Source organism: Eublepharis macularius, chromosome 6, assembly GCF_028583425.1.
Source record: "Eublepharis macularius isolate TG4126 chromosome 6, MPM_Emac_v1.0, whole genome shotgun sequence".
Lineage (NCBI taxonomy): Eukaryota > Metazoa > Chordata > Lepidosauria > Squamata > Eublepharidae > Eublepharis > Eublepharis macularius.
In genome coordinates, this window is record NC_072795.1 from 65,762,524 (window position 1) to 65,783,545 (window position 21,022).

The 21,022-nt window shown below is 44.9% G+C and overlaps 1 protein-coding gene across 1 annotated transcript in view; it reads right to left on the reverse strand.

The window, feature by feature from the left end:
• Window positions 1–19,632, reverse strand: part of LOC129332680 (solute carrier family 2, facilitated glucose transporter member 9-like) — a 34,145-nt gene extending 14,513 nt beyond the window's left edge. Inside the window, exons 1-5 of the mRNA XM_054983910.1 lie at window positions 19,597–19,632; window positions 10,874–10,972; window positions 3,386–3,546; window positions 2,416–2,540; window positions 38–183 (exon numbers count right to left, since the gene is read on the reverse strand). Coding sequence (XP_054839885.1) covers window positions 38–183; window positions 2,416–2,540; window positions 3,386–3,546; window positions 10,874–10,972; window positions 19,597–19,632 — 567 coding nt within the window. The remainder of the gene's footprint in view (window positions 1–37; window positions 184–2,415; window positions 2,541–3,385; window positions 3,547–10,873; window positions 10,973–19,596) is intronic.
• Window positions 19,633–21,022: the final 1,390 nt, after the last annotated feature.

The window sequence follows — 21,022 nt, forward strand, 5'->3', positions numbered from 1 at the left end:
TGTCGCAGCCATTCAGCGTGGGCTAGCATGCGCTTACCTCTCCAAGCAGCTCTGGAAGGCCCAGGACTTGTGCAGAGAAGACTCCTAAGCAGATGAAGATGCTTGGTACAAGGCCCAGGAAGCCACGCAGATTCTTAGGGGCAATTTCTCCAAGGTACATGGGCACAACACTGAGGCAGATCCCTGAGAGGAAGGAGGGTAGGTGGCATGAGGACCAATGGCAACTGGGAACACATGAAGCAAAGGAGGGGAAAAGATTCTACAAGGCCAAGACAATGCAGACCCAGTAGCCTCAGAGCTTCAGGTAATGTGAGCTAATTATTTTTAGGCAGGGCTTTTTTTCAGCTGGAACGCGGTGGAACGGAGTTCCGGAACTTCTTGAAAATGGTCACATGGCTGGTGGCCCCGCCCCCTGATCTCCAGACAGAGGGGAGTTTAGATTGTCCTCCGCAACTCCCCTCTGTCTGGAGATCAGGGGGCGGGGCCACCAGCCATATGACCATTTTCCCCAAGGGCAACCCACTGAGTTCCACCACCTCTTTTCCCAGAAAAAAAGCCCTGTTTTTAGGAGTAAATAAACACATTAATTCTAAAGAAGCAGCCATGTTTTTCTGTGCCGTACAAAGGCTGCATGAAATGACATTTCACAAGCAGCAGCCCAATGCAGAAAATGTATTAAACAGAGAAGGATTCACATTCAACAACTGGTGAGCATTTTCAAGGCCAGAGCTTAACTCCTGGATAAAAAAACCAGAACTTTTTGAAGTCAAGTTCAACATAGCAAAAGAGACAGCAATGACTTTAAGAAGAAGCTGTCAATGACTGTACATTACCCGGTCAATTGAAGAGAACAAAGTTGCTGTCACATCTGGGAATAGGCCCCAATGAAGTGCAGGAGCACACTTATAGCTGGTGCAATGATGTCACTTCAGGAAATGATGTCATCGCACCCTGCTGGGAGAGCACCCAGAGCACACTTCCCTGGGTTGCCTGCCAGTGGTGGGTGATCACTGGGGGAGGGGTGGTTTGCCACCTCCTGCTGATTGCCAGCAATTGGCAGGCAACTGGGCAAACCCTGGGAGATTGCCCGCCACTAACCTATTACTATGCTATAAAAAACCATGCCAAGTCCAGGAAACTTGCCACAATTACTTCACATTCAACACCTTTTAGCCTAGCATTAATCTTCATGCTTTTTCTGTACCTCTTCCTCCCAAATTTTGTACCTGGATTTGTTTCCTTAATAAAAGCTACATTTGAATAATTCACCTGATAAGCTTGGAACAGTGTGAAGGGGAAAATGCCTGTGATGGGATCGTGAAGAAGTGACAAAAAATAATAATAATTGCAAGACGTATACTGTGAATGGACGCAAACACAGAGATTCAAGGTAAGGAATAGATGAAACCTGGGGGTGGACGATGGCTTGGAAGTGGGAAACCATGACACATCTCTTCAAACAATCATGCAACAGTGTGTTTGTTTTTAATTATTAAAAAACCTGGATCTGGAAGTTATATTAATCTGGGCAGCATATACCAATCGCAGAGAGAATGTGATGGGTGTTTGGAGCTTCCTGGCTGGTGCAAGTGTGTGAGAGATAATAACAAACTTACACTTAGCTTAGGTTTAGAAAAGAAATAAGAGTTCTTTATTATAGGAACTCCATACACTGATTGGAAAGAGGAGATAGATGCTTATTTACCAACCTAGTCTAAGGATAGGCATGAATTGCAGGACAAGTCCTGCATCCATGGTGCAAGATGGAGAGAAGAGATAGTTGTGTGACCAAGGGTGGAAGAGAAGGATGTCACAAGGAGGAAGTCCTGAGATTGGCAATCTACATATTAAAAAAAAAAGATAGTTCAAGGAGAAAACAGATGCCCTGACCTCTCTAACTTTGTCCCCCTCTAAAACCTGAGGAAAGGGACAGTGTTAAACCCTCCTCTTCACATTGAGTGCAGACTTTTACCCTGCACACAGACAGAACAATAACGTGGTAAAAAGTGATTGTGGCACAATCATTCCTTGTCCTTGTCTGAATAGCAAAAAAAAAAAATCAGTCTGGCTGCATTCAAGTGATAAGAAGGCAAATATATTTCTGGATTGGATTGTACCACTTCATCATATGGGGATTACATGATGAAATACTATGGGGGGAAATCCTACACACTGAAAACAAGCATGTTCCCACCAGGGTCAGGCTAGATCCCTGACTTGACTAGTTTCTTATGTGAAAAGATATATGTATTTTAATATCTAGCAACTTCAGTCATATGAACCCCAGCTGCAATTCAGAAATAGGCTTACCTACTTCATCTACTGATCGTGAGAACTACACCTGAATGTTGGTGCAACTGGATATCTCTGTATGTCCCCCTCCCATAAATATGGTGAGAAAGTGGCCTTGCCTACCAGAGTGGACTCCAGTAATGAAACGCCCAATGATGACCATCTCAGGGGATTCCAGGTATCGACTGGACGCCATTAGTGCACCAGCCAGGAAGACAAGGAAGCTGCTACCTATCAAGGTTCCGTTCCTGTTAGAGAGGACGTTGAATGAGATATTTTGACATTAGAAAGTTTTACATCCTACCTCAGAATTTTCTCCTCTTTAATTTCTCTAACACTGCTGTTCCAAGCCCCAGTGTTTCCAGTGTAGCATAAAAACCAGCTGCCCCAAGAATCTGTGACAGTTACGTCATTCCTTTCCTCCTTGACATCCAAAAGGAGCAAGGATACTCCTCCTCCTTCTCAGTCCCTCTGATAACTGTCTTAACATGTAGGCAAGAATGGAGTAGCCAGACAGAATATATGTCACAGAGTGATCCCCCAATGAACTGATTGGCTGTGATGTTCAGAGATTAAAAGGAGGTAGGGATATTCACAAGAACACGTACAAATTGGTCTTGTGGGAAGGATGAAATGTGATAATAGTCCAAATTCAAATCCATGTTACAAATTGATAGCCATGGAAAAGGAGTGAGTGGTTTGTAAAAGTCTACAATCAGGATAAAAATACAGTTGTTAAAACTGTATTTTTATCCTGATTGTAGACTTTTACAAATATAGAATGGCAGAGACAAAAAGAGAAGATGCCACTGTTACCATTACTGGGGGCAGATGCAACCCACTCTTCCTTTAACAAAATTAGAAACTGTCTGCAATTTTTAATTCTTCTCCTTTCAAATTCTTCTCTGCCTTGATTACATCATTACACTCAGTTTTAGCTCTTTCTTCCTTCTCATGATACACATTTTGAAGCCTAACTTCTTGGAGGCACCAACAAGAATTCTTACTTTCTCACAAATTATATGATGCATTTACTCACCTTTTTCTGTTCCTGTGTTTGGAGAATCACAGCTTTGTTTGGCATTGTTCTTACCTGCCATATCGTGTGACCAGCATTCCAACAGGGAAGGACCCCACTAGGCCTCCCAGGGCAAAGACTGAGACAGTCAGGGAGTACATGAGGGTGAGCATGCCCTGATTCAGGCCCTGCCCATATCGCTGGGACCATGTGGCATTATAGAAGGCTTTGATGTGCTGCAAGGGAGAAAGATGTAATGTGGAGAAGGGGGTGTCAGAAATTTGGGTGAGTTCTAGGCCCATATTCACCACAAAGCAGCTGGAATCTTGTGATGTTAGGAGTGAAAAGTAGCATCCAGAATGGAGAGGCAAGGTCTGGAGATACATAAAGTTTAGCAAGGTCTGGAGATACATAAAGATGTGCTTCCTAACTAAGGTATGGTTTCTGGAAAGGGATGGAGGGCTGTATGGAGCATTTGTGTGCACATGCCCACATGCATAGTTCCTGTTTCAGTTTAATGCTGTGTCTGATACCCCAGGACAGCATTAAGGGAAGACTATGCCTCTTTTATGAAGAATAAATCTAGTATAGGGGCCATGAGGGCTCAAAAGGGCCACAACAGTGCTAGCAGAGACTTTGAAAACTGGCGTCACGCAGCACCCTAATAACACTTTTGGTTTTGAACTGGAAGAGACATCATGAATGATGTCAATGATGGTCTAGGAATTTCCCTAAACTCCATGGTTTTCACAGTGAAGATTTGGGAAAATTCTAGGGTGTTACATGACACCATGATGCCACTTCCTAGTTTGAAATTGGAAGTGATGTCACGGTTTTGCATGATGCCAGTCCCCCTCTCCCCATTTTGTTCCTACTGTTCCATTGAGTGGTGATAGAATCATGGCCCCAATTGCAGAAGACTGCCCACCAGATCAGGCAAACTGACAGTTTTAGGCCTGAAATAAAGACAGTGGTTAATTTTTAGCATTTGAGTTTCACAACTTGTTTATATGAACCCCCTATTGAACCAAAATGTGATACACTATCTCAGCTTGAAAGCTACAAACTTAAGCAAATAAGAGGAGATTTGGTGTAAGATGTGATTATTGTTAAATGATACATATTTTGTCATATTAAATAGGGACCTCAAAAGCTGGAATTGTCCCAGGCCAACCATGTAGTGGTTAAGTGGTGTAGTGGTTAAGAGCATGGGACTCTAACCTTGGGTTAGTCACAGCTTCTAGGAGCTCTCTCAGCCCCACCCACCTCACAGGGTGTTTTGTTGTGAGGATAATGATAACATTGTAAACCACTCTGAGAAGGCATTAAGCCACTCTGAAGGGTGGTATATAAATTGAATGTTGTTGTTGTTGTTGGCTGGCCTTGATGAAGTCCCTTGAAAGCCATAGCATTTGGAAAATTTGGGCATGAGTTTCAGAATACAGTGAAGTAATAAAGAGAGTAATTGTATAATTTCTAGAGACCTAAAGCCGTTTCACTTGATCCTTCATTCCTGTCTGGGGAGTTTTCCAGCACAGTCAACTGAGGCTATACTGTCACATACCAGTTTTAAATCAGCCCCCTCCCCATATCCCCACATTGGACCAAGGAGCTTTATTTCAGCTTTGCCTTAATGACACAATACTGTATTATCTATTTCACAGGTGTGTAGTTTTAAGTGAATGACTATATCCAAACAATTAGTGGCTGTTCTTCCATTCTCTATCCGCCCCACCACTGGGATAAGTGACATTCCAGTGCACTATTCTAACTGGGGGCAGGATGGAATGTTCATTCAGAGCTTTTAAAGTGCTAGCCGTTGTGTTTTATTTCTTTAAAACACTGACCCCCTGCATTTTCAGTTTCCACTCCCGATGCGGCTTCCAACAATCAAAAACAATTAAGATACAATAGAAGACCAACGCAAAATCACAGCATCTTAAAAAGAGTAAAATTCAATTCATATAAAAGCTGCATTTGACTACAAATAAAGCTACAATTAAATAAGAGCAGTATTTCTTCAGGGCCACCAAGAGCATAAGAGGAAAGGTGAGGGCAAAATCAACAGAAGTGCTGGGGGAATAAAAATGTTTTTACCTGACAGCTAAATTATTTCAAGTTAAGTGCCGGGCAATCTCTATGAAGAGGGAGTTCCACAGTGAGATGCCGCAACAGAAAAGGCCTTGTGTCTGGAATAGACATGGGCATGAACAGCAATATGAATGAAAAAAACCCCATGAACAGCCCGTTCGTCTGTTCGCGAACAAGCTGTTTGTGAGGCGCCATTGTAAACGAACAAGTGGTCATCACAAGCCTGGTTCGTTGTGTTCATCCGCTGTTCGTGAAGCCAGACAGTCAGGCACCTTGAATCAATTCCTTGGCAATGGAGGCAGAGACTGCCTGAACTCTGTCTACACTCCTTCTGTTGCCCTGGAAACCCCAATCTAAGCCCAACTTAGCTTGATGAGCAGGTCTTCCTTCCAAGTGCGGAGCTCCAAATTGGTTACAATTGGTTACATGGGACCAGAGACCAGGGGGGAGGTGGGTGTTCCGTAGCCATGGGCACTCCAATCTCATCCCTGCAAACCCTGTTAGGCAGTTCTGACTGCCAACCACAGAGCTCCTGCTTTTCTCTATGAGACCTCTGGTTATAAAAGGGCACTGTGCTCCCAGTTCTGGCTTTCAGTTTCAGCAGGCAGTGGAGTGGGACAGAGTTGTTTCTAGCCTTTTGGGAGAGAGATTGAGTGCATTGGAGCTGGGATTTTTTCTGTGTATGGTGGGTGGGATAGGGATCTATCCCCTCTGGTTCCAGGGCTGCTGCCAGGCCCTGGGGCCAAGCTCAGTGGGCACCTCAGCTGAGGTTTCACCCAGATTATTAGTGCCTGATCCGGTCAGGTTTCTGGGAGTGCTGGGCTAGGGCTCTAGCCCCTCCCTCTAGTTCCAGGGCTGCTGGCAGGCCCTGGGTCCAAGCTCAGCGGGCACCTCAGCTGAGGGCTCACAGTGTTCTCCACAATGAGGCTTCGGGTGGGGGGCAAGGGTGGTTGTGGGGAAAAGTGCAAAGTTTGTCCCGGTTGCCCTGTGGGAAGCAGTACTGGGCAGGGCTCTGGGGCAGCAGAGGCTCCCGCTCCCCAAAAATCACCTGCGGGGCTGTGGAGGAGGCCGAAGAGCTCTTGTTGCCAGGGGAGGAGGAACTCTTTAAACTGTTTGAGGAGGAGGGGGGTCAGGGATCCATGGAGGAATGGTTGGGGTTCGATGAAACATCCATCCTGTCCCCATCTCAAACTCCCAGTGCTGTCCCTGCCTGCATTCCACCCCTCACTCCATCTACCATTGCCAGCTCTGCGGTGCAGCCAGTAACCCTTCGTCCTCCCTCCCCTGGAACAGTTAGTGGGCCACGGTTCAAACTCTCCGTATGGAGGCACTTTCGGGCCCTTCTGATTGTCTCGTGTGTGAAGCGGTGCTGTGTCTGTGATGGCCTGGTGCATAGGGGCAATGACCTGAAGCACCTGTCATTGACGGTCCTGACTAGGCACCTGAAGACGCGCCACCCGGTCCTGTGGTCTCCGTCCTCAGCCAGTGAAACATCTGGCGGGAGGAGACAGAGGGCTACCAGCTCCTCTGAGTTGGGATCAGTGGGAGGGTCACCGGAATCCACCCCAAGCAAGAAGCCTTGCCCCAAGGGTGCTGCTGGTGGGAGCTGAACGGTCAGGCAGGCTGCCCTTGGGGAGGTTGTTCTATCGGGGTCAGGGATAGTGCTGTTGAAAAGGGTGAGGTCAAGGGCTCAGGAGGTGGGCATTCATGTCGTGGCAGAGACGATTGCCCTGCAAGGATTCCCCCTATCTGTTGTGGAGGGCATTGCTTCCAAAGTCTGCTTCAGCACTTTGCCCCGTGGTTCTCCATGCAGTCACGGCACACCGTTGGGTGTTGAGTCCTGCCTGCCCTCTACCAGTCTGTGCGAGATATAGTGCTTAGGGAGCTGTCAGCTGCCAAAGGCCATACTGTACACTTCATGGCCAACATCTGGAGTGGCTGCCATCATGGCTACCTTGCCATCACTGCCTACTGGTGGTAACCAGAGGACCTCTGCCGCCCCAGGCCAAGAACTGGCACCCGGGAAAAGGTGCCATTCTTGACACCAGGCTACAGGGTAGTTCTTCTCCAGACATGGAAGATGGACGAGGTCCATACCGGGAAGAACGCCAGGACTGTAAAGGGAGCACTGAGGGAGTGGATGGCTGGGGGGGGGGAGGGTTTGTCTGTGGCTTCACGGTGACAGACGCTGGAAGCAACATGTTGGCAGCTCTGAAAGAGTCATCCCTCCTGGGCCTGGTGTGCATGACGCACAAGCTGCACCTGGTGATGAGGGAAGTGCTCAGGCTGGGGAGCAAGCCAAGGGACAGCTGGGACGAGGGAACCTTGGGGACACGCAATCTGCTGGACAGCTGCCGCCGCATCGCTTCCCACTTCTCCCGCAACATCAACTCTTCCCGCGAGCTGTTCCAGAGGCAGGGGGAGGGAGGACCCCAAGCACCAACTCTTTCAGGACCTGCCCATCCGCTGGAATTCCACCTATGACATGATATGTTGTCTGGTGGAGCAGAAGGGTCCGTTGCAGGACATCCTGTCATCTGCAGACGTTCTGAGGGGGGGGGGAGAGGAGCTGAGCCTCAGCTCCATGGAATGGAGAGTCCTTGCCCAGATGTCCCAGATGCTGAAACCCTTTAAGGAGGCCACCGAGCTCTTGTGCTTGTACGAGGCCAGCTTGGGTCAGGTCATCCCTCTGATCCATGGTCTCGACCAGGTCGAGCTGTTGCACATATGGTTGTGCTGCACAGTGCACCCCTATCCATGGGAACCTGCTGTTCCCCCTGTGCATGGGAGGAATGGGTCCTGAGACTCACATCCTTTCTGCAAAGGCAGGAAGGTGAGTGATGTTGGCAGTAGCCTCCAGTTCAACACAGGAGGGGTGGACAAGCCTCTCCAGCAGCAGTCTGCGCAATCCAACATGGTAGATGTTGGGGTCCCCCGACCCGGTCCTGCTGCACAATGTGGCCAGGATGCCTCTGTCCTCCTCTCCCGTACAAGTACCCAGTCTCTCTTTCAACCTCTCCCTCTCTGGAACTGCTCCGACCTGCGACCTCTCCTGTCTTGTCCATCCCATCCTTTACGCGAAGGCAGGAAGGTGGGTGATGTTCGCTGCTGCTGAAGAGAAGCTCAGTGGGTTTCTCGGCTCATGGCTCACAAATCTTGGGGTCCTCCAGGTCCTGCTCTGCAATGCGGCCAGGAAGCCTCTGCCCTCCTCTCCCGTACAAGTACCTGGTCCCTCTTTCGACCTCTCCCTCTCTGGAACCGTCCCGACCCCGCTGCGACCTCTCCTGTCCTGTCCATCCGTCCTTTCTGCGAAGGCAGGAAGGTGGGTGACGTTCACTGCCGCCGAAGAGAAGCTCAGTGCGTTTCTCGGCTCATGGCTCGCAAATCTTGGGGTCCTCCAGGTCCTGCTCGGCAATGCGGCCAGGAAGCCTCTGCCCTCCTCTCCCATACAAGTACCCTCTCCCTCTTTCGACCTCTCCCTTTCTGGAACCACCCTGCCTCTGGCCTGCAACCTCTCCTGTCCTGTCCATCCTGTCCTTTTCATGAAGGCGGGAAGGAAGGTAATACTGGCAGCAGCCTACACTACTTACTGCCTGCACAGATGAAGTTTCTCTGAGTGGTGTGGATTATGTGGAACTGCTGTCTTCCATAGGGTGCTGATGCTGAATAGACTGCCGTGTCTGTGAAAGCAGGTTGGTGGGTGATGTAGGGGGCAGCCCACAACTCCCCACGAGGACACCTACCAGTCTGCTCACAATCCCCTTTCCTTGGGGAACCGATGCCTCCCCCACGGTGGGGGGGGGGAAGGCATCCTCCACCACCTCAATGGCCGGCACGTGAGCCTCCGCTTCTACATGTTAGGGGCAGGCTCCACCTCCCACCCTTGGTTGTTTCCTTCCAACTTTCTAATGACAGAATAACACAGATATTTATGCAATCCACCTGTCTCCCCAATATCCCTGTACATGGTATCTGTCTCTCCTGTCAATCCAATACAGGTATTCAATGTATCCACGCATCCCTCTATCCTGTACAGCTATGCACCTGTCTATTGAAAAACCTGTCTGTACCATACCTTTATACCGAGGCGGAAAGCAGCCTCTGGGAGGCCTGGTGGGTGAGCACAGGGGGGGTGCCACCAGAGAGTGTCCACATACCCCGCCCCCTAGAGGGGAGGTGGCACACCACTGCTTCCCCAAGCTCGCCAGGCCCGGTGGCCACAAACATCACCCTCCTTCTGGCCTATGCCAGAAATAGCAAGTTCTCTGAGGCCTGGTGGGCAGGTACAGGGGGGTGCTGCCAGCGAGAACCCACACACCCCACCCCTAGAGCGGAGGCAGCACACCACCACCTCTCCAAGCCCGCCAGGCCCAGTGGCCGCAAACATCACCCTCCTTCCGGCCTACACCGGAAATATCAAGTTCTGTGAGGCCTTGTGGGTGGGCATACGGGGGGTGCTGCTGGTGAATGGCCACACCCCCTCCCCCTAGAGGGGAGGGGGCATGCCACTGCCTGCCCCAGCCTGCCGGGGCCAGCAGCCACAAACATCACCCACCTCTATACTGAGGCGGAAAATAGCTTCTGGGAGGCCTGGCGGGCGGGCACATGGGGGGTGCTGCCGGTGAGCGGCAACAGCATCTGCCCGCAGAGGGGAGGCAGCCTGCCTTCAAGTCCACCACTTGTACACGGGGCCAAAGTCAACTGGTGGCTCCAATTATATCAAATGGGAGATTCCTGTGGGCATCAGATTTGGGAATGTATAAGTCCAAGATCCGTATTGCAATCTTGACCAAACTTAGGTGATGGCTGTAGGAGAGCCTGCTGATCACTCCCTGTGAATATGGGCTCTCTAAGTCCAACATGGGCCGTTCTGGCCCCCATGAACAACGAAGACTGAACATGTTAGTTAATGGGACATGTTTGTTACTGTTCGTCTGTTTGTGTTCGTCGACAGCAATGAACTACAAACAGCGTGTCCAGTTCCCCCCCACCCCATTTGTGCCCATGTCTAGTCTGGAGCCCGCCAAAGTTGCCACCTTTGATGTAACGTTGTTAGGAAGAAGGATGTGGTACTGAATAGGCAGTTATTCAACTGTGAATCAGAACCAAGCCTGATACTCCAGTCAGTGTAAGTAGAGCTACCGATAGCATATGCCTGAACAAAGGCAGGCACTTCTTATGAGATACTTTACAAAATCCTTCAAGAAATAAGCATGGTGGTGACTGGAAGAGCAGTTCCTCATCCCTTCTGTGCTGTAACTCCTACCCAACCCCCTTTTATCAAACAAGGGGCAAAAACTATAAAATGATTTCTCTCACACACACTGTTCCCTAGAGGTAGCATCAGTTCAGTGGCAATTCTATCTAATACATCTAGTATTGGGATACTTCATTAATATGCCTAACTTGGAGTTTTGTGTGGTAGCCTCCTTGACTCCATCAGGCTTCCAAAAGATTAAGCAAACATCTTACCATGGCTGGGGAGTTTACTACAGCCAGATTGTAGCCATAAAGCATGGAAGATCCAAAGGATGACAGAAGTGTAACAGCCAACAGAGGGAAGGTGAGGTGCTGGAAGGGACAGAAATATGCATGTGAGACATGAAAGGAATGGAAACGGGCCATGGAAAACTCCAAATAACTCAGCTCACTCTCAAAAGTTGTCTTAGACTGCTGAGCTTACTAACACTGATGATTAAAAAAATAGGACTGAAAAAAACTCCAGAAGGCAAGAATCAAGAGCTACAAGTAGGATTGCCATCCTCCAGGTGGAACCTGGAGTTATTCTGGAATTACAACTGATCTCCAGACTACAAAATTCAGTCCCCCTGGAGAAAATGGCTGCTTTGGAGGGTGGACACTATGGAATCACATACTTGTTTCCCAGACACCACTCCTAAGGGCCAAGCTACACATGACGAATGACACTTGAACAGCAAGTGTATTTCTCCCTGTTCACTTGCCCTCCACTCAATCCACTTGCCGTTCAAGTGTCATTCGTCATGTGTAGCTTGGCCCTAAATCTCTAAGAATTTCCCAAACAGAAGTTGGCAACCTTAGCTATAATAACGCACAGAGGACTAGAAAATAAAAATGTACAGCCTAAACTTAAAAATATCTACCCAGAATTAGTGGCCCAAGTGCTAAGGAATTTGGGCTCAATTAAACTTATTATTAATCTATTTGTTAAAAAAGCTGATAGGAAAACATCACACTCACTTCTCACATGCAGAACCAGGCCTGAGGTGACTTTTAACAAGCACAAAAAAGAGCTAGACAGTTTAACTTATTTATTTACTTAATTCAGTTCAATTTATTATTAATATATAACATCTTTACAGACAAATAAGGCCCTAAGAGTTATAAAATTAAAACTAAAGGATCTCGATTACAGCAGTACTCTCCAGAGAGCCAGACGTGCATGTTCGGGCTTATCCCTAGGACTTTCACCCCCAGAGGCTCTTCCATCTTATTGCTATTCTTTAAAGATTCCAGCTCAACGCAGAGCCTTCACATTGGCTAGACTTAACTCCTTCCCCTCTAAAGTGCTTTCTGGTCGTTTCTCTGGACTCCCTTATTCTGAACGAGTTTGTGAATGTGGTCAAGGAAAGTTAGAGACCTTGGATCATATAATAGTTTTTTGCCCTAAGTGGAGTAAGGAAAGAGAGATTTATTATTCCTATTATGTTAAAAGAAAAGCTTCCCTTCCTTCCTTGGGCAATCTCAGTGTTATTGTCTGATAACTTTCCTGACAATCAAACCTCTGCTATAGTGGCTTCCTTTTTAGCCACGGTGATAAAGAAACAAGATTTTCATGAGTTTTGATAGTTTAAAGTGATAATGACGAGTTATGTCTATGTGAATTGGGTATGTTCAAGTGTACAGTTCATATTTTGTTGGTGTTTGTATGGCTTATGGCTTCGGCCGGAAAAGCAATAAGCATATTATTATTATTATTATTGTTGTTGTGGTGGTGGTGGTGGTGGTGGTGGTGGTGGTGGTGGTGGTGGTGGTGGTGATGATGATGATGATGATGATCCAGGATCAGAATCTAAATCAGTAGTATACAATACTATAAGAGAGATACATTAATTATCTATCGATCATATCTCGGAATTGAATACAACAATATACAAATAAATAAAATTGTTAAAATATTGTTTTAGTAAGAGAACCTAGTGCTGCCAAGATGAAGTATTTGTAGGGTTGTCATAGACGAGCACCTGACAGAAGTCTGGGAGGGGGTGGGGACATGGGGGGCACTGTTAGCCAGATGGCATTACATCACTACCAGAGAAAACTTCGAAGTGATGTCTGTGCTCTAGGAATTGCCAGAAACTCTGCCTAGAGCACGCAGATGTCATGTTTTGGTTTTCTGTGGAAATGGTTGTTGGAAGAGGAGAATTCAGTCCTGTCCCTCTCCTCAGGTTTCAGAGCGGGACAAACCAAAGGGTTAGAAAGATAGAGAGGTCAGGGCACTCTGTTTACTGCTCTGACTGTCCTTTGATATGTAGATTGCTATTCTCAGGATTTCCTCCTCCTGATTCCTCCCTCTCACTTCTCTCTTTCTGGCATTGTTCCAAGCAACACTCTCTCCTTCTCCTCCCTCCATCTTGTCAGCATGGATGCAGGCCTTGTCCTAGCATCCATGTCCATCCTTAGACTAGATAGGCAGTTAGGATCTGTCTCTCCTCCTTTCCTATCAGAGTACGGAGTTCCTACAATAAAGAACTCTCATTTATTTTCTAAATATAAAGCAAGTGTATGATTTTATTATTTTCAATCCTGCACACACACCAGCCAGCAGAACTAGCTCTCAACCACCTATAATCATGCTTCCTGTGCCAAACGATAGACTCTGCTAATGGCCCAAACATGCAATCCTTTAATTAGGTTTCTGGGGCCTACATAATGATATATTTATCAATGATCTAATGTCATCAGCCAATGGCAATTTTAAAAACTTTTCTTCTCCTGCCAACCATCAAAGAGACTGTGGGAAACAGGAACCAGGGGTGGGGGATCCCCTGCCCCTAGCAGTCCTGAGTGTTCACTAGCCTACTAAACTTGTTCCACAGCAAAAACCCACTTTATCACTTCAGCTTTTCTAGGCATCTAAAGAGGCTTCAGCTTCTTGCAGAATTTAAAATATCTAATTTCCAGAATAATATAACACAGAAAAATATTGAAGTGTGGAATAGATACTGTGCACCAAATCCAAGACATTGCAATGCAGTTAAAAATAAAATGAATTCATTTTAAGGTATTCAGAATCACAGGGAATTCAAAGTATAAAACTATCTCAAAAGATCTCTGAAAACAGCTTCTCTTTAGTCCAGATTAAGAACGTGCAAGGAGGAAGAATGACTCTTTCATGCTCATTTAAGACATGTAAATTCCTTTTGAACTCTAGCCACTGGCACCAATAGGGTTTCAAGGAGTGTGAAACAGCTGTGCTCCCGTCCCTCCTCCAGGTTTCTGTCTGTATGCACAAGGAGACAGGAGCATTTCATGAGGGGCCATATTTTCCATCCCAGACTTGGAGCTATTCCTGACATACAGGCCAGTTGGAGGTAACAGCTCTGCCAGTGAGGCGGCTTTCTACAATGCAGCTTTGGCCCTGGAGAAACTGGGAAAAGGCCATACCTCAGAAATCATGACAAATATAGGCCTAGTTTTCTAACTGAAGTCCTGGTAGGTAATTCCTGCTATGTAACAGTGCACTGGATAGCACAGCAGAAACAGGTGAATTTGGAAATGTGGATGCTCACTACTCTTTTCCTGTTTTAATATGAGTGTTTATGAATCTGACCACCCAGCTCCCTAAAGAATAATTAATCTACATATCTGGAAATAGACTGGGCAGAACAAGTAGAGAGTGTGCAAGCATAGGGCAGACATCTTGAACAGCCAAGGGGAAATCTAAGAAGTACTTTTAAATGTTTTCAGTAGAAACAGAGAGAACATAAGTCAAATATGAAAATAAACAGAAATAGTATGCTCATAATGTAATGCATTATATTGGTTTGGTAGAAGGTTGAGGAATGGTGCAGTATTTAGACTAGTAGTAATGATTAGTAATCCATTTCAGGCATGTGTAATTATTCTTGTCAGGAATGCAAAAACAAGTTTCTCTTTCAGCATCTCACTCTGGAATTTAAAAAGCAGTCTTACAAAGAAAATGCCACCTTCCATTTCAAAGAGAAACCTCAGTTTTGAAAATGATTAAAGCTATATTTCCGTAATAATTTTGTTCCAGTAAGAAAAATGAGAAATTCTTAAACATATTTTTGTGAGCATGAAGAAGCTCAGAGCAGATCTGTATGATTGTAAGGAGGAAGGTACTCATCTTGCATTTGTTTGGAAGCCTCTGGGTGTCTTAAACAAATGTTCATCTAGACAATACAAAACACCTGTGGGAAAGATGGAAGAGACTGGTGTGTTCAGGAAGGTAACCTAAAGCTAAAAATATTCACTCATATTAAAACAGAAAATGAGTGGTTAGCATCCACATCCACATCTTCAAATACACCTGTTTAGAAAAAAACTCTTTCTGTTCATGATGAAATGAACATGGTTTGTATGCTACCTCCCCCTGCCTTCTTCTTTCATGTGAAGAATAAAGTGGCCAACTTTAGGTTAGGAAATTACTGGATATTTGAGGGTGGGACCTGGAGAAGGCAGGGTATAATGCTGTAGAATCCAGCCCTGGCTCCAGCAACTATTTTCTCCAATGGAACTGGCCTCTGGAATCTGGAGATCAGTTGTAATTCTGGGTGATATCCAGGCCCCACTGGGACATTGGCAATCCTATGTGCAGAGGAAGACTGAATGCTTCCTGGTTTGGGAAGCCTTCAATCAAACTCCATGTTTTGGAATCTCTGTTTGTGGACAAAAACAAACTAATAGAAATGCACTAAATAAATGAATGTTGGACTCTGATCCAATACGGTGACTGACAAGGAACCCCTGAGATAAGCTCCTGAGGTGGCTCTGTGTCCTGGGCTGCATTGCTAGGTAGGGTTGCGAACAAAACAACCTGAAACCTGTCCCTTACTGATAAGGGACACGTGTGGAGAATTATTTAGCTCTTTCTAACAAGAGGGCAGAAGAATCCCTGGAGCTCCGAAGACATGAAAACAACCAGTAGGAACAGAGCCAAGCAGCTGAGAAAGCTGATAAACCAGCCTGGATCATTTCTATAATTTTCTGTTAGATACTTTTTAGATTGTGCTAGATCCTTTCCTTCCTCTTGTAATTCTTTACTTCATATAAGAAATTTATATAAGGAACAAATAGAAAACTATAAGCACTGCTTTACTTGGTTGTTTGGGAGACAGAACTTATATAAATCAGGTTCTCTCCATGGAAGCAAACTACTCATGTTTGTGATTTACAGTTCTGAGTTTCTTCTGGGTGCTGATATAATGATCTTGTTTTAATTCTGAATGGAGATATGAGGGTCTTAATTGAAAGAAAGCTTTTTTATTGGAAGTAGGCAACCACCTAAGGAACTATTTGAAAAATGCTTGGGAACTTAGCGGCCAGATCCCTGTGCTGTGCTGCCCAGGAGAGCCGGGGATGGGCATGCACCATCCCAGCCACGCAGAGACCCGCAAGACCCAGCCAGGCTGCATGTGCCACCATGCCTGGCCAGCTCCTGCACCAGTTCCAGGAAAGGCGCATGGCTGGGTCATTCGCCTGCTCCGTGGACTTCCAGTCGGGCACTGAGACAGCGAGAGGGCAGGCCATGGCCCAGCTGGAGCCTTCCATGCCCATCCCCACCATTACTGTTCATTATTGCCTTGGAAATTCTGGTGGTGAGAATCAGGCAAGACAGTAGAATTGATGGAATAAAGGAGGGGAAAGAGATATATAAAATGAAAATCTATGTGGATGATGTGGTTGTATCAGTGACAAATCCAAACAACTCTTTGACTTATGTGATGGAATAAATATTAATATTATATTCATATTAATAAATTTGGACAGTACTCTGGATATAAGTTGAACAAAAAGAAAACAAAGATAATGTTACTTTCGACAAGGACAGAGGAATGAGAAGAAAAATAATGGACTATGCCATCACTGCAAAGCCTGTAAAATATCTAGGAATAAATGTATCATCACAAAATGAGAACCTATATAAGGATAATTATCAAAAAGTGTGGGCAAGCATTACTGAAGACTTGCAAAGACTTCCTTTCATGGCTAGGAAGAATCTCTGCTGTTAAAATGAATTTACTACAAAAATTGAATTTCCTGTTCCAAATGGTCCCAATTCATATAGAGCAAAAGATTTTATACAAGTGGCAGAAAGTAATAAATGACTCCATGTGGAAAGGGAAGAAACCAAGGATAAGGTTTAAAATGTTACAGGATGACAAAAAACAAGGAGGATTGGCAGTACTGAATATTAAACTGTATAGCCAGGTGGCAGCATTCATTTGGATAACCAATTGGATTATAAATTAGAGTAGAAGACACATCAAATTGGAGACAACGGATGCTAAACAGGGATTCATAATTATTTATGGCTTAAGAAATCACTAAAATCCATTCAAAAGCAGGATGGGGTCCATATACTAAGAGATGGACTATTTAAAATATAGTTTCAATGCAGAAATAGATTGAGCCCACCAATCTCACCACTGATGTTGCCCATAAATGCTCACTGTGACTCCACCACCAGAAACAAAATTGATCAGCTCAGCTATGAATCTATGATAGACAAGCAAGGAAATGTGAAAACTTGGCAAGAAATTCAAGTTCAAGGGGAAAATATTCCATGGCTGATGTACCTTCAAACAGTATCTAGGTTTAAAGAAGAAACTCTCAAAGAAGGCGGTAGATTAAGAGAAAAAACAGAATTTGAATCATTAATAAGAGGTGACCTGAAGCATTTATTAGGGGAAATTTACAAAAAATTTACTGCAATACCACACAGAAATGGAGCAAGTGAAAATTTGTATGTTAAAATGGATGAAGTTTTGGAGAAATTATTCCCATGAATCAATGGGAAGATCTATGGACTAAAGATATTAACTGTACAGATTGTCAGTTGTTAAGAGAGAACTGGTATAAAATGTTCTTTAGATGGTATACTACCCCCAAAGACATCACGAGAATTAGTAAGGACTATAGTGGACAGTGTTGGAAATGTCAATGCACGGATGCAACATTTTATCACATGTGGTGGACATATAAGAAAGCACAAAGATATTGGATAAAGATACAAGAGGAGATGCAAAAGATTCTCAAGCTCAGATTTGAGCTAAACCTGAAAAATATGTTACTAAACATTTTACAGAATAATGTTACAAAAGAACAGGGAGATCTTTTCCAATATATGGTGACAGCTGCAAGAGTGCTATATGCAACAAAATGGAAAACAGATGTGCCCTGACATGCCAGAGTGGAAAGACAAAATGTACAAATATGCATCAATGGCCAAATTAACTTATGTGCACAATAGACTAATAGTGGAATTCTGGAAAAAATGGAAAGATTTTGTTGATTACTTAGGTTAAAACTAAGATAAATTAAGGTAATTATGTTATAAAGATAAAACACAGGAGAAATGACTGATTAAAAATTATTGATATTAAAGTTTAGGTATAAGCAACTAAGGAGAGGGAATGAGAAATATTATATAATCTTGTTGTGCTGTTAGATACTCTAAATATACTGTATCATCTAAATTCAAATGTAGTGCATGTATAAGTTTCTACGTACTTTCTATTGTTATTTCTTTTCTTTTTAAATAAAATCTTTACTTTATAAAAAATAATAAAAATAAAATGAATGTTGAAATGCAGACACCTGCATTTCAACATCACAGCAAATAGGAGTTAGATGGAACTGCTTCCCAAATCAGGAAACTTTCAAACTCTCTCCATGCAGAAGGGGAGCACATGGGCATGATACACAAGCTTCATTTGTGCAAAAAGAAGTTTTCCATGATATCTGAATGTGGCCATACCAGCCAGAATAGATTATTTTTACAGCAAAAGTGAAGACAACTTGACTAAGTAATGAAAATGACACCTACTGCATATAAGGAAAGGAGGGACACATACAGGTAGATCCTCCGCCCCAATAACTGGATAAATTTGCACTGAAATAAAAATATATTCTGAAGAGAAGCTAGTCATTGGATGGGAACAGATAGAAGAAAATTCCCCAGCATTCAAGTATCCACAGTCTCAGACTGGATACTATTCATATAGAAACGGGTTGAAGAAGGGCTTGCAATATTGCTGAGAGCGTGCACACACACATTTAGGACTTGACATGGCTACATTCATATGGAACCAACTAACCAGGCTGGCATCGTTTTGCAGGGAATTCAGGATTGCTTTGTAGTGAGTGGGAGATGGTCAATCTGCCCTCTACCTTCTGAGCTATATAAACCAGGGGTTATCAGCATTCCAGGCTAAACGGAACCTGCTTTTTTAAAACTGCAACCTGTCTAGGTTTACTTCTCTGCTTTTCTAGTTTATGAGTTATTTTGAGCCCAGGACTTCACGTGGGGAAGATATATGAATTTAAACCTCTAAGGGGAAAGGAAGAGTTTTGGATTGCTCTCCTGAAAGGACCCCCCACCCCCTCCCAAACAATAATAGCTGCTCATTGGCATAAAACAAATCCTTGAGAATGTGTGCAAATTAAAAAGAACCCACGATCTAGAAAAATCTAAAGAAACCCAAAGGAAATTTACACATGACAAACAAGAACTTTGTTGGGTGGCAAAGTTAGAAGCAAGACTGGCAATCTTCAAGCTTCATTTCTATAATAGAAAAACATGCAACAGGCGGAGTGAAATGGGGCATGAAATGCACCAAGGTTGCAGTAATGTTTACTAAAAGATCTACCCAGCAGCATGGCTGATGCACATCTGCAACTTCAGCTGGAAAGACTTTTTATATTGGATGAGAATTCTATCTGGATTGAAAATACTCCCTCCCTGCTTTAGATACCTCAGCCAGATATCAAGCCCCAGACTTAAGAGAGCAGGAAACTGTCACTCCACATAGCCCAAAGCACAGTAGCTAAGAATATAGCCCTTGCCAGCATCCTCAAGTCATGTGCAATTAAAATCTTGACTAATTCCTTGAGGAATGCCAGGCGCAGAAGCAGACCAGACTGGAAGGAGGCAGCTCTCTGGCATATTGAGAGCTCTGGAAATGACTTACCCCAGTCATCTTCCCGCGGCAGGGTTTGTCATCCATTTGAGAAAGGTAACGCTTCGTCTCTTATGTCCAAACAGTATGATGCAAAACGAAGTAAAGCAGTTTGGCTGTGGTGTGCTTGCTCATTTCAGTGACCCATGAATGGAACTGTCTCAGGAGGGAGAGAGAAGAAAGCTTCTGGAAACAAAGCAAAATAATGCTCGATTCTATAAGGCCCTCTAGAGAGTGCCAGGCCAGGGAGAGGCTGTAATCCGCCAGACTTCATCAAATGATGGACATAGTTTTGAGACGCTACTGGCGTTGGGCCAAGCCAGTAAAACAGGGGAAGAAAAAGGCGGGGGGTGGGTGGGTGGAAGGCTCTCCTTAGCTAAGCCTTAAGAGGCAGCATGCAATCACATGATGGTTAATGTGATTCACTTAGGCTGTTTGAGAAAAAGAGATATGAACAAGAGCTAGAGCTGCTAAGACCTCCCTGTACAGGCAGCTGCCCGAGGCACTATTAACTCTCTGTGTGTTTGGAAGATGGCTGAAGTTGAGGTTTGTGGGGTTTGGCAGCTTAAAAATGTAAAACACAAAATCAGATGCCACTGAGAAGCTAAGGTGTTTCTGCAGAGATCGAGGGTCAGATCCATGTTCTAAACAGGGCTAGAGAAAAGGAAGTTGCAGGCCTCGCAAGGCTGTCCTCTCACACTGTCTTGCTGCACCTGTTGACAGATTCACATTCACATTTATGGAGGTGGGCTCCACATGCATGTCCATGGGTCTCACACACATTCTTCTGTGCTCTGCCTCTGGAATGCAGGGCTTTTGTTGGTGTGACAGATTGCACATTTTTTTAAAACCTGGAAAGGCTGCACAAACAGAGATTGGGGTGGTTGTTGTGGGTTTTCCGGGCTGTATTGCCGTGGTCTTGGTATTGTAGTTCATGACACTGAGAGATCTCTGTCTTTTGGTGCTACACCTCTGAAGATGCCAGCCACAGCTGCTGGCGAAACGTCAGGAACTACAATGCCAAGACCACAGCAATACAGCCCGGAAAACCCACAACAACCATCGTTCTCCGGCCGTGAAAGCCTTCGACAATACAGAGATTGGGGTACTAGAAAGTGGGTACCAGCATTCCTAACTCCAGAAGAGAAAGAGAATACTAAAAGAAAGGACACTAGAATGCTTGTGGAAAAATAAGGGAACAAAAGCCTCAAAATACAAGCCTTTATGTATCTGTGAAGAGCATAAGAACTGGTCTGTTTATGTTCTGATTTTCCCTCAGAGATATATATGTTGAATTACCAGATTTCACATGACCTTTCCCTTCTAAAATAGTTATTTTTGAGTTTTAAAAACTCCTCTAGTATCATTTCTGTTTCTTTCTCTTAGGAGTGCTGGACCTGGTACCCCAGTCCCCTTATCTCCAAACACCAGTGCTTTC